At 40.5% G+C, this 14470-nt stretch overlaps 1 protein-coding gene across 16 annotated transcripts in view; it reads left to right on the forward strand.

Annotated features, from left to right (window-relative positions):
- Window positions 1–8775, forward strand: part of LOC114873253 (voltage-dependent calcium channel type A subunit alpha-1) — an 84715-nt gene extending 75940 nt beyond the window's left edge. For 5 of the 16 annotated variants that reach the window (XM_029181388.2, XM_029181391.2, XM_046288236.1 and 2 more), the window contains 7 exons: window positions 2571–2782; window positions 2856–2865; window positions 4731–4858; window positions 4968–5149; window positions 5453–5485; window positions 6250–6763; window positions 6853–8775. In XM_029181388.2, the coding sequence (XP_029037221.1) occupies window positions 2571–2782; window positions 2856–2865; window positions 4731–4858; window positions 4968–5149; window positions 5453–5485; window positions 6250–6763; window positions 6853–6892 (1119 nt within the window). In that variant the 3' untranslated portion in view covers window positions 6893–8775. Of the gene's footprint in view, window positions 1–2570; window positions 2783–2855; window positions 3208–4730; window positions 4859–4967; window positions 5150–5452; window positions 5486–6249; window positions 6764–6852 lie in introns of all 16 variants that reach the window. The other 11 variants (XM_029181377.2, XM_029181381.2, XM_029181389.2 and 8 more) reach the window with 5 other exon arrangements.
- The last annotated feature ends 5695 nt before the right edge of the window (window positions 8776–14470 follow it).

A 14470-nucleotide genomic window follows, 5' to 3' on the forward strand; every position in this document is an offset into this window, starting at 1 on the left:
AGCTCGCCTTTTGCCTCGAGTATCGTTCCGTTTAATTTAGGTTAAACAGTAGAAACTATCGTCTATTTTCGATTGATCTCTTTTTTAGATCGATAGCCCATCCAAGCCCGTGTCTATGATCGCTAGTATCAGAACGTAGTCGATCTTAGATCGAGCAATAGACATTTCTTCCTTTTTTCTCTTCCGCTCCAAGATAATTTCAGAATTACCATTTTTTCTTTTTATACGATACACTGCTGCAAATGTTTATCTTTCTCTAACTTACTTTTTTTCTTCTCCTCTATTTTCTTTAGCCTCCCTACGAGAGCTATTGATAGTATCGTAGCAAGATCGAGGAACCCACTTCTTATTTTAATTGATCTTTCCCAGAAATTGTTATACAATTTCAAGGAGAAATAACGTTGATGTGCGTTCCTCGAGTTAGACTCTCGGCACTCTTAGATGTACTAGACATTATTTTTCTTCTCGTCTGTCTATTGTACAGGCTGTCTCAAGAAAGGTGTACACTGTGAAAAGGTGAAAATTCACCGTGGCGAAGGAAATCGTGAAATTATTTGCCATTTTGCACCCTGTATTTAAATTGACGGTACAAGTATCTAAGCAAAATGGTAAATGATCTCTTCATTTATTTCGCCATGGAAAGTTTCGAATTTTAATAAGGTACGCGTTGTTTGAGACAACCGGTACGTTGACCGAAGACTAGCAGCGTAGCATAGAAATTATTCTTAAGGAACATTAATCGAGTACCGTTTCCGTAGATCCGTTTGCCTTGCTAGTTTCTCTTACGATGGCTTTTGTACCCTCGAACACGATTTTCTTTCAACGAAATACAACCCGTAGTGAATTTTAACTCTGACATACAGACACGAAACAAAACAATAATTACCAGACACGATCAAGTAGTTAGATCTTACAAGTTTTTTCCGCAGAAGATTCGGTGACGGGCATATTTTATCGAAACGAGCAATGCTGTGAACAACCAAATGTATTTTTTTCACGATCCAACGAAGATCATTTGCTCGACGAGGAAACGAGGATCGTCTCGATCGTCGCAAATATTTTTCGTTGCCGATCGATGGAAGCCGCAATGTCTTCCGTGTTTGATATAATTTTCGCTGTAGATAAAGTATCTTCGTGGTAGTAATTTTATAAGCGTTCAAAGTAAATTTGGTAAATGGTAATTAATTAAAGAGTAGATGAATCTTAGCCGAGAGTGGCGTATCGTAGGCATGTAGATACCTCGAATAAAAACCAACACCCACGTCTAATTATTGTGTGTGTGTACAGCGATGATTAGCTCCCGTCACCTTTGTTCGTTTGTGATTGGCTTCTGTACTCTGTTTGTCCACGACTTGTCCGCATATGTGTATTGGTATATCCTTGAAGAAGAACTCACAAATCGTCGATGTTCATCCTTCTCGTTTCTCGCAAAACAATTCCAAAGTATCAGGAATATGGTAACGTAATGTTTTTTTTTTTTTAATTTTGTAATGCGTAATATAAAACGACTAACAAAGAAAGTAACATCGATGGTTGGTGCATCTTGTTGCATGCTTACTAACATTTACATTCCCACAGTGACAAGTAAATTAAGTGTATCTACTTGCATATATATGTATATGATACTTTATGCTCACCCGTAACACTTGACCAATGAATAATGTAATGGTTAACATGTGCAGGGTGTTGAAAAAAGGGTTCACAATTTATATAGTGGCAATGAAATGGTGTGGATGAATTTTAAGGGTAGTATCACATTCTTACTTGTTAAAATAATACCCTTTGACGCTTTGATTGCCATGAAAATGAAGTAAAACCCTTAACGACAATTTTATTTTTAATGGTACTTGATTCAAATTAGGTAAGTAAGATTGTCCCTGGCAAATATGGGTAACGTGACGATCAAAGTGTCAGACTGTAAATAAGAGGTAAGAGGACACGTAGGAAACTCTTTGTAAGTATAAAAGTAAAAACATGATCAGTTTAGCGAGTGCTACTTTACTTTGAAATCTAGAACCCTATCTTTGAACACCCTGTACACATAAGATACAGCTTTTAACAAACATATACAGGCTTTTATCAAAGTGATATTCACCGTCACGAATAAATTCGTCACTTTTTACTATAACTTTTCGATATTCAAAGTGTTTCTGTATTCTCTATTTTCGCACACGCAGCGTGTATTTTTTCTGGCCGTTAGAAGAGAAGATGTTTCTTTATTTCTTAGCGATACTCTCAAGTGCACCATCACGATACTCTTTTTCTAGCATGGGCTTTGTCTTTTGAAAAAACAAAAATTTTATCAACCGTTTCTCTTTTAATACTCGAAAGCACTGAAGAAAGAGAGAAAGAGAGAGAGAGAGAGAGAGAAGATGAAGAAACGAAAAAAAAAAAACGAAAGCCTGTATGTGACTGTACATACTGTACGTGTTATATAAAATGAGTGGCTTGGGGATCGAACGATCGTCTAATGGTCGATCGACGAGACAAAAGCAAAGACCATTTACGTAGAAACAAATTATGGAGCAGCAGTTCTGATAGTCGGTATGGTTTCGCACGTTCGAATTTAGAAATCGGCCTTCCTCGACTGCATACTGGACGCGACGGCGGTAAATCATACCGGAAATAATCACGGGATCGGAAGTAGGGCGAACAGCCTGGAGCCGGTGGTACGGCCAACGCCGGAAACGAAGCTCGATCTGCACAAGGAACACATGGAGGAAGACGACGGGGCCCTTGGGGTCCTCGCAGCCGGCGAGCACAGACGTCAACGTAGCATCAGGTATTTGCAGACGTTTTCCCCCGATCGATTCGAACAGTTATTAATCAACCGATCACGCCTTCTCTGATTTCAGAAATAAAAAGGTGAACTGGAAGATGTCCCACCAGTACGATATACTAGGCAGCAGCGGAGAGAGTAGCCAGGGAGGGGGTGGGTCTGGGGTTGTACCTGTAGTTAATGACGAGGATCGCGCCCCCGAGCTAGAGCCATTGCTGGCTGAGGTGCCCTCCCAGCAGGATCAAAACTACTACTACCACCATCACCATCACGACCAATACTACGATACCGACAATGATCTATACTATGACCATCACCACCACCACCACCACCATCACCATCACCATCATCATCATGCTCACCGACCACCCTCGTATTATCAACACCAGAATACCTACGCACCTCGCTCCTCGATCCGTTACCACAAGGTCTCTCGGCTCAATTAAAATCCACCACGATATCGATTTAAAACCGCCCCTCGATCGGTCGCGATAGAGAACAAAATTTTCGCCTCGTCGCGTATCCGGCCCTCGTTGGCCTCGTCCTAACTCGTCTTCCTTTCCTTTGATCAATTTTTTTACTTGTCGCCTTGTTCGGTTCGATCATCTCGAGGCTACGTGTCTGGATCGCGCTAGATCGAGGATACTCGCTTCGATCGGGATGCGTGTAGTTTATTTTTTCTTCGTGCTGTTAGATCGTTTCGAAAGACAATCTGTACATAGATCTAAATGTGACGTCACGCTTTCGTAGATTTAGATCGTTAGAACGGATCGTCGTTCGTCGCCGGTTACTATCTACGCGGGACTTAGTTTAGCTTTCAGAAGAAAATCCTGATAGACGGAATCGAAATCGCCTCTAGATCGGCCGTTCGTTTTCTTTCGTTATCGTATCACGTTAGATTAGGGTAGAATCTAGATGATTAGAGCCGCGTTCGGTCGATCGAAGCATCGCGCGCGATATTCGACATTCTAATTCGTTCAAGATCGATTTATCAAATGATTACGTTTTTCCTATGATGCCAGTAGCGAGTAGAAGGATCTTGGAATCGATCTTGAACGATGTTCATTAGCGTAATTGTAAATACATCGATTAGAACCGACCTTGTCTAGAACACCACCTAGATGATATCCCCACATCCACGCCTCATTATATCCAAAATACGAAATTTTTTTAGCAAACGTTCGACGCGGACGTTAGAGATAACCACCCCCACCTATTTCTCCCTAGCTGCTTTCAGCCTTGAGATTATACATTATACATTATGTATTCTCGAGAGTAACGAAGCATTCGCGTTAGCGCTGCGACTGCCTCGTTCTCCGTGTGTCTTGTTGTTCGTTTATATAGTTCCATGTATGTCCGTTTCCCGGGTAAGTAATTGTGAACTACCTTTGAAACGAGTCTGAAAGGTGCTCGAAGGTAGTGGAATCTCGCACTCGTTTCTCTTTTTCTTTTCTTTTTTTCTTCACCGAACTTACCTCCAAACGAGATTACCGCTCAGCTAGCATGTGCATGCCTGAGAAACTTTGATTGCATGCTTCTACACGCGCCGTACAATGATGTGCCTGTATTATCTTTAACGATAATGTTCTTCTCATCGTCGAGATTGTCTGCCGTTTATCGAGAGATATCAGTCAAACACGGATCACGATTAATCTCTGCACGATCTTTCGGTCCAAACTTTTACACGTTTTACGACGTAACTGAGATTTAAGGATCGAACGAAAGATGGATCGTCGGTGATTTCAATAGTTTATTCGGCCGGAAAGGTCGCGCGGAGGTTTACGTTTTCGGAGGCAAAAGGCGGTCTCGAGTCGAGAATGATAGAATTTGTTCGAGGCGTGAATCGCTAGTAACGAAGGCAAAGAATCGACGACACCCCGAATCTCCTTAAAATTCCTGATCTATTGCGTTCAAATCGACGAACGACTAATCGACGAGTATGTTGGTTTAGATGGAGCTTCAGGACGTCGTAGTTAGCGACTCCCGTGCCGGTAGCCTAGAGAGTCTCACCCACGCTGGCGAGAGACTTCATCCACCCGTGCATCCAGTCAGACACCCATCGCGTTCACCGAGTCTAAGGTAAAGCAAAGTTTGTGGCAAGAATTTTTTTTAATAACTTTCCATCGATTGTGGATCATGGATGACGCGAAGTTTGGTATTGGTTCAAGAACGTTCTTGTCGTTTTCAGGAGACACGGATCACCAGTCGTACACGGGTCGCAATCGCCAAGGCGACCAAGGTACGACCATCACAGTCATTATTACCACGAAGGACCAGGATTCAGCGACACGGTTAGCAACGTCGTCGAGATTCAGAGACACACGCATCATCCCCATTCGTCACAGTACAATCATCGGCACAGGATTCGAGGTACAAGACAGCAATGATAATTTCGACGAAGAAAAACACGGGTGCAACGATAAGTCCTTTTTACGAAATCCAACCTACGAATCTCTCTTTCCGTTCTTCATTTATTTCACTTGAAACCACTTGTACGTTTTATAGCACAATATTCTGGATGTTTTTCGTGTAACTTTCAAACGAGAGATTCGTAGTTACGATTTTGAAGAAATATGAATGTCGCTATAAATGGTTTACTCGCAAGAGGCAGAAAGCTCTGTGTCACTCGATGTAATACGTTTCTTCGTTTTGTTCTGTTATGCGCCTACAAAGACTATTACGACCACTGCGACTATTACGACGATGGTAATTTCTTTCGCAACTCCGTTTGATTCCCTGTTCCGAAGCAAATTTTATTACTACATACCTTCGACTGCGATCGTTTGGCTTTCCACGTTTCTTCTTTTTCTTCCCTATATCTGCCCACAGACACAACAGCAAACAGACACACAGATTAACGCTTTGTTTTAGCCGTACACCTATTAGACACGTCGAGCAGCAAACGAGCGTGTTTTTATTTTTCTTTTTTCTTTTTCCTTTTCGGCTATGTAGAGAATTTCTTTAAGTCGTGCATTCGTTCCGCACGTATTGAACACACACGCTTCCGATATCGAGCACTCTCGCACCCTCGCACCCTTTAGACACACGCCTAATCTTACGTTTCTCCGAGATAAGTAGCGATACAGTTTCGATGGAACCACGTAGATCGATTTGGTTCGTAGAGATCGCACGTACCCTGAAAATCTCCTTTGACGAACCTTTCGTATCTCTAGAAAACTAGCACGAGGCATGTCGATCGATAAGAAACCTTGCTGCACCTTTGTTCGACTACTTTCATCGATGATCGATTAGACGTTGAACCGCTAATCTCAGACTCAGACTCGTATAATAATCAGACACGATAGTTAGCGCGTCTCCATACGAACGACGTTTTTTTTTTCTTCCCTTTCGAGCGATTCCTCTCTGTTCAGTCCCCGTCCAGATTTCTCTGAAAATTTCCTAGGACAACTAGAGTATAGTGAGCCATAAGCGATGTTAGGAACGCGAACACTAATCGTGACGTTCACCAGGTCCGTGGAGCGCTTCGACCAGTCCAGCGAGGACACCGAGTCCCATTCATCACATCGACAGAGGACGTGCCTATGGAACGACCAGTCTTGAGCAACGCTCGAGAAGTCCAAGTCCTATCGGTGGTCGTCAACCTGCCCATCCGCACCAGCATTATCATCGACATCATCCTCATCAGCACAGTTATCCGGTGTTGGTGACCAGACGAGTACCGGGTCGCCAATTGCCACCTACGCCTGACAAACCGTCGACTCTGCAACTGAAGAAACAGGCGAACATCAACTTTCCAAAGTTGAACGCCTCGCCGACCCACGGCCCTCACATGCCGGCTGCACACGTGCCGTTACCGGCCACCATGCAGCATCCGCCTCCAGGACACGTGCCACCGATGCAACCGAGCCACTATCCTTTAAGCTTCGAGCAAGCTGTGGCTATGGGTCGCGGTGGTCGTCTTCTCCCGAGTCCTGTACCCAACGGTTACAAGCCTCAACCGCAGGCTAAACAGAGGACACCCAGGTGAACATTTTGATTATTCCTTAATTCTCATAGTTCCTTTCTTTAGAAATTTTAAACATTCCGGTGGTTCGTTTTCGACACGTACACAGGTCGAGACACTCGGACAGTGACGAAGATGACTGGTGCTAGCCAAAGTGGGACCCTGGACGGTGGTCCGGTGACGTGGACGCCCCCAGGCGTCTTTGGGTTTGCGCGTGAATCTTCCGTGTACCGGAAAGCGCATTAATCTAGCCGCGATTACGTGAACGAAGATCGATCGACTGGAAGCTCCGAGAAGCCGATCGATGCGTTTGCTCGAGGAATACTCGTACAACGTGAGTTGGAACACGGCCAGTTACGATTTCACGGCAAACGAGAAACGGAAGGATGAAACGAAAGCGAAACGAACGAAGAAGACTCGATGTCTCTACGGTGGTGAAGAAGCAGAAGAAGAGGATGAAGAACAGAGATACTAAGCGACTGAAAAGGGAAGCTACATCGGATAATCGTTACAGGGACAAACGAAACAACGTACTATAACGAACGATCGTCGAGGCAACAATCCAAGTGAGTGGGTGCCACGAAACGACGATCCCCGATCCTCGAACGTAAACGTATGAAAATTTAGAATCTTTTTCAGCCGCCCAAATCGTGCGGCAATTCTCGCGTATAAAGTCCCAAGTGTCGTCTACACACACGCCAGATGCTACGGAACTTTCCTCTCGATCTTCGCGCGAGACTTTTCTTTCGTCTATACGAACTTCGAAGCTTCCTTCGCTGTGTGTTGTTCAATCGACGGACCGAGCCGAGGAGGATTCACTTTTTATACGATTATACCAAATTGAAACCACTCTGAAAAACGGTCGAGCGTGTACGCTTACAAATCCGTTTTCACGCTATCAAATTTTTCACGCTCTTAGAGAAGTCTGTCGGTTGCGCGCGAACCAGCCCTCATAACCGTTCGAGAACAGCAACGAGAAAACCACCGTCACACGTTGGAAACCACGAAGTATATATACCCTCTTTCGAACAGTCTCGTCTTGATTTCTCTTCAAAGCTGCCTCGAACCACGTCGGACACGATTCGTCGTCGAAGTTACAGGTATAGACAGACAGTGATCAATAGCGTTTCGTGTTTAAAGAAATTGCAAAGAAAACGAAGACACCGAGCCTATGCTCGATTATCATTCCTCGAGGGTTTGTACAAGAATCGTAGCTATCGACGACTGGTTGCGTTTTAATAACTCCGATTTTTGTATCGGTCTAACGTTGTCTCTTTGCTTTTTTCTTTCACGAACGTTCATCGCCTTCGAAGTAAAGCGAACGCGCGATTCGAGAGGCGTAACTTTGTCTCGTAGCTGGAAGGTTGAAAACATTGAACGATACATCGAACTAAATAAAATACGTACGTAGAAATTTTTACCTAAATCGCCAAGGTTTATCAGTCCTCTGATCGCGTCGGGGAGGAAGGCGAACGATCGCGGTGTCGTTGTTCCGGGAGAGAACTGTCGCAGCTCGGTGCCAACGAGAAATCGAGGAGGACGAGCCGAAAAGAGGTGGAGGAACGAAAGGGTTCAAGTGCAATGCCGCGACGAATAATGGGAGGGCAGAAAAAGGAAAGAGATATAAAATCCATCAGCACTTGTATATTATCGCATAATTTTGACTCGAAACGTTTACCATCGCTGCTACTACCGTTTACTATCACCTACCACCTACGTGAAAGAACTGTTCCACTACTATTGTTACCGCTACTAACTTATAACTACGGCTACTACTACTACTAATTACTAATACCACCACTATTACCGCTATTACTATTACTAATACAATTTACTACCAGTCGATACTACCGCTACACTACTATTACTACTATTTACTACTACAACTACTACTACCATTGTTACTATTACTATTACCACTACCAAACACCACAACCACAACCACTACCATTATCATTGCCACTACTGTCACCACCATCGTCTCTACTATCGCTGCTGCTGCTACTATTACTAACTACTACTACTGTTACTATTACTACCGCTGCTATTTACTACTGAACTACTACGGCTACGATTATTACTACTACTTACTATTACTACTACTATTAATAGTATTATTATTAATACTTTTACTAACGCTACGATTACCGAAACGTTTTAATAAATTACAAAACATCGCTACTACCGTTGTTACTGTAAAATTAATATGTACGATTAGGTGTACGGATCGCGTGGAGAAGAAAAATCTGGTAATTGCATCGATCAATCGGCACACACAAACATTCACGCGACACATACACACACACATGTCGTTTCGAATTCATTGGTACGCTTTAACGTAAGGTAATTACAAATAGAGCAAGCATACGTACAAGGTGATTCATAACGTATGGGTTTCGCATTAGTGGAATACGTGTTTGAAATTTTCGTTATCCTAGAAGCGTAAGGGAACACGTGTACGATGATTTTCTTAATCGTTCGCAAAGGGGTAAATTTAACTTTCTATTCTATGTATCTGGTTTCGACTAATCGATGCATCTGTAGGAATTTTTCTCGTTCTTTTTTTTCTTTTCGTGTTTTATATCGCTCCCACTCATTATGAAACAACCTGCACCCTTACATATATACATATACCACGCATACGTTACGTTGTAAAAGAACATTAAAACGATCGCTAAATAAACGCGCGCGTAGCCGAGTCGGGTTTAAATATGTAATTATAGAAGCAGGAGATTTGGAGGATATAAAAAAAAAGAAAAGAAAAAATAACAAAGAAGAAACACGTGTAACATACTGCCAATTGTACGGGGTGTTTTTCAACGGAAACACACACACGAGATACATGAGTGTACATTGTATATATATACATATAAAAATTAATGAACGTCGTCTTTTTTCGCAGCACGTATACACAGACATCTTATTATACGTAGGTACATGTAAATAAATGCGTCGAAAAAGAGAGAATGAGAGGGATGAAAGAAAATTTTAATCGAAGAACGAATTCAATCATTTTTCTTTCATTTTTTCTTTTTCTTTTTTAATTTATTCTTTCGTAACACCACGTTTCACGCTTGCCCGCGTTAATCTGCCCGCGTGGATTTCGACTGAACACGTGGAGATACATAGAACTATCGTTGATCGATTAATTAGTTGATTAATTAAAGTAACTATGCGGAAGGGGTGAAAGTGTGGCTGCGTGCGATTGCGTGCAAGAAGCGAAAAGAGGATACACTTGTCGACAATATGCGAATGCTACTTGTGTTTCGAGGTTCTCGGCGATCGAACACGTTTCTTTCTTATTGGCTCTTGCTGATCTTTCTTTAATTCGTATATTTTGCGTCGTTCAAAAAGGAATCGAATATAAGGACAGTGATTCGAAGATTTCTTCCTACGAGACTGGAGTTTATCGTTAGACTTGTAACGTTTGCTTTTATCTTTGACTTCGATAATTTTTAATATTCTGTTTCGACCAATTTCTATATGATTTAAACGTCATTTTTATACGATAACAACCTGCATCGCCTTTTTATGTTTAGAAATAGTGAACGATACTGCACAAATTCTTTTTATATTTTCAATTCGCGAACAAATCTACGAATCACTGTACGTAATTAAGGCGCGTCGACGATGGTATACACGTATTGTACTGCAAAGCGCCGAAGAAAGTGCCATTACGGTAAACAAAGAGGGGAAACAAAGTAAAAGAAACATTCCCCATCCCCGTAAAATAAAATATAAAAAGAGAAAAAAAAAGAAAAATAAGTAAAAGCACCGAGAATCTCGCGTGTGTGCGTGAAGTGCAGTCGGTGCTGTTGGTGGTTTTTTCCCTTAAGTGCTTTATAAACTCAATCGTATTTCGTATCGTCGCGTTTAATCGTCGCTGTAAAGAGAATACATAAGTGTAATAAAAGGAGAACAGACACAAAGATACAAGTTGAGGAGTCGAGCTCGCCATGTACCAACGTTTACGCTCCTCGAACTCGGGGATTACAAGTGAAAAGATCGATCATTATTCCGACGCTTTTGTTTCTCTTATTCAAATTCAGAAAACGATCTTTTCTCTTCTTTTCTCCAGCACTTTTGTTTCATTTTTGTAGAAAAAAAAGAAAAAAAAACAAGTAAGAACAATCGAAAACGTTTATAATATTTAATATAATAATACATCTATTCAGTGGTCATTTTAGTATAACAAATAAACGTGTTACACGATTAATTTCCTTTTTTCTTTTCTTCCGTAAGAACAAAAGCGTTGGAAATTGCGGAAGCGAGACGAGGGCGAGATATTCTTAAAAAGCTGTTTTTCTGTGATAAAATCCAAAGAATCTAACCGGATCGACGGACAATTTTGTCGCGCCGGTATGCGTTCGTAGCGATGTCGAGCATGAAAAAAGAGCCAGCGAGAGAATAAAATAAACGACGGAGGGTAGGAATGAATGATCGCGAAAAATAGAAAGAAAGAAAGGAAACGATGGGAGGATCGACTGCCGAAAGTTGCGTAGAAAAATAAAAGAAAAAAAAAAAAGAAAACGATGGAGAAGATATAGAAGTAATGATTTTTGCGCGTGCAAATGGTGGAAGTCGAAATCTTGAAACTTACAAAAAAACTCTGTAGCGTCGTAAAGGCAAAGCATATGACCAAGCTCTTAACGATGACTTAGCGTAAAAAATAAACCACAAAAATCGTAAATATAAATATATACATATATACATATACTAGATCTAATTAAAGTATGTACGTATAAATATAAGTATATAAACCTAAACTAAATGAATTCATTTGAACGCTAATTAACGCGAACGCGAGCAAACCAGGATGAAGCTAAACTTTCAAACAGCGATTCGATAATAATAACGTAGTAATAACCTTATCGTAACGATGAGGCTGATTAAGTTAATTCTTATCTAGCGGTATACAACAACAACAACAAAAGAAGATGAAAAAATAAACGGTGAAAGAACAATCTCGTTTAAACAAAAAGACAAAGCGATGAATGATATAACGATTGCGTTCGATTAGAAAAGAGCATACACGAACAACGATGCTGATCGACCTGACAAAGGGTGAAAATAAAAATGTTTATTAAAGATAGAAATCTCTCAACACCTTGCGGAAGAAACGAATCGTGTATTTTAATATAACTGATTCAATTGCAACTTTCTCAAATTTACTAATATTCTTTCTATTTCACGATATAAAAGTAGTTTAATCTTCTAACGAATTTTCGAAATCGTCTAATAGCTACCTAATCGTCGAAATGAAATAATTTTGATGCACGGAAAAGATCGCGCGTTTTCTTCGCAAGATGTTGAGACTTTCATGAAAGAGAAACGAAAATAGTGAAAATATTATTTACGAGGAAAGAGAAGGGAGCTTGAAATCGCAAAAAGAGAAGAAAAGTTGAAAAAATGGGGCACGTTCCACCCCACGGCTATTATAGATGAAAATAAAAAAAATAAAAAACTAAGAAAACCAAAATGCTTCTCGGCTCGTTCGTAGAAAGTATAAAACCGAACTCGATGATCAATTTCCATCGGTTCTAGAAACAGCAGAAAACTTCGAAGGATCATTTTAGTGATCAGAGACGAATTCCATGTACGATTTCTCATTAAAATTCATTTATTTGTAATATCGATTAAGCGAGCAAAGGTGTAATAACGACGACGAAACGTGGGCGTTTAATGGAGTAACACGTAAACAAAAAAAAAAAAAATTACTACGATTAAGTTTTTCTACTTATCTATATATATATATATATACCATAATATGTACACGTATAAGAGACACGTGTATATGCATTTTATATCTATGTATTTATATATAAATACATACATATAAATATATATATGTAAGTGGTATGAACGAATAAATGAAAGCGTACGTATTTGACACTGAACGCCCTGTCGATAATAAAATAATCTCGAAACGAAAGTGAGAGGAAAAATGTGAAAAAAAAAAATAATTAAAAAAAATAGGGAGAGACAGAGAGAAAGATAGAGAGAATGAGAGAGAAAGGGAGTGAGAATGGAATAAACACTTCGTCGATAGAGACCTCTCGGCTCTTCGATGAGCTGGAGCTCCGTAGAGTTTCATACTTTTGCAAATAATCGAAATCGATACACTATTACACCCGATCTCTCTATGTATAAAAAAAAATAATAATAATATATACGTATAAATATACTTGAACGGTTTAAAGGAAAAACGTTATGTCTTGATCCAAGTCTGAATCTTGTTCGTTTGGTCACGCGTGGTGCAGATGGAACACGATCGTAAATGATGTGCGTGGGTGTCAATTTTTTCATGTTCACGAATTATTTCTGTGCATCGGTTTCGTGCACCAGGCAAATCCACAGGGCGAACTCTTCGTCGAGTCGCGGGTACCGAGTCCATCGAATTTAAAATTCTTCGAGGTGCCAGGGTAATTAGCCTCGGCAACTCCACGAAACGGGATCCCTTAAATGATTTCCTTCCCTCTTTCGAAATTCTACTTTCGCTCGACTCGAGCTGGAGTTCTGTCCTCGTGGTGAAACAATACTCTATGTACAGAAACAGCGTAAATGTATTTTCGAAGTAGCGAAAGCTTTGCGTAACTCGTGAAAGGGATGGGTGAACGGTAGTAAAAGTAAAGGGACGAAGAAGAGAAAGGGATGAAAGTCGCGAATCATTAAATAGTAACAAGAGTTGCCTTAATATTACACGTTCACAAAACTAGGATACGCTAACGAACGAGCGGATAAAAGAGATAAAACGATAGAAGCCTGGATTAAACAGTCGTGTCTTTTTCGTCGTGGCCATGCCGGGTCAAATTGGCCGCAATTACAAATTTCCCATCATCCAGCATTACGACAGAGTTTTTTCAATTTCTTTTTGTCGGAACAAATTTATCATACGCTACTGTTTCGCGAACGGCGATCCCTGCAAAATACAGTTTTCATGATTTCCTTTACTCGGCGATCTTCATCAATTGGCATATTTTAAATTTTCGCGATTATTTAATTGAATCATCGACTCGGTATCGAGCGCGCGTATGAAATGAAAAAGAGATTACAAGAAATACAGAAGGAATAGCGAAAAGAAATCAACGCGGAAGGCAAAGCAAAATGCGTAATTAAGGGATGAATGAAAAATTGACACGTTGACTGTTGCAATTACTCGAAACCTTACGATTATTTTATCTTTTGATTTCAACTTGCTCCCTTATATAATATTATTGCTACTTTAGATTTCCTCTCGTTCCTTTGTCTTTTGATTATCAAATTCATGCTCCCGGAAGTCAACGTGTTAAATAACGATGCTGAAGAAAAGAATAAGAGATAGAGAAATTATTTGTATGTATGGGAGACAAACGAATGGGCGTGTGCGAATGCGTGCGAGTGAAAAGAGAAAACAGAAAAATCTGTAGAAGTTTAAATAGTCAGGCGTACCATTGTTATAAACTTTATGTAAAGAAGGAAAACGAAGTGAAGAAGAAAAAACAACCCATTGAAAGCTTTAACTTTGACTAAACTAACTTTAAAAAGGGTATAGCGATATAATTCAGTGAGTGCTGCTGCCAGTTGTATGAATGGCGAACGATTGGCGGTCGATTCTGCGTGAATTTATTACTGATGATCGATAAACATATATATACATATATATATATATATATAAATATACATATAGTTTAATCTACCTCGATGTAATTCATTCGTGTAAACGAGCATCGAAATTCGGTTCTTTCTTT

The sequence above is a fragment of the Osmia bicornis genome, chromosome 12, assembly GCF_907164935.1.
Source record: "Osmia bicornis bicornis chromosome 12, iOsmBic2.1, whole genome shotgun sequence".
NCBI lineage: Eukaryota > Metazoa > Arthropoda > Insecta > Hymenoptera > Megachilidae > Osmia > Osmia bicornis.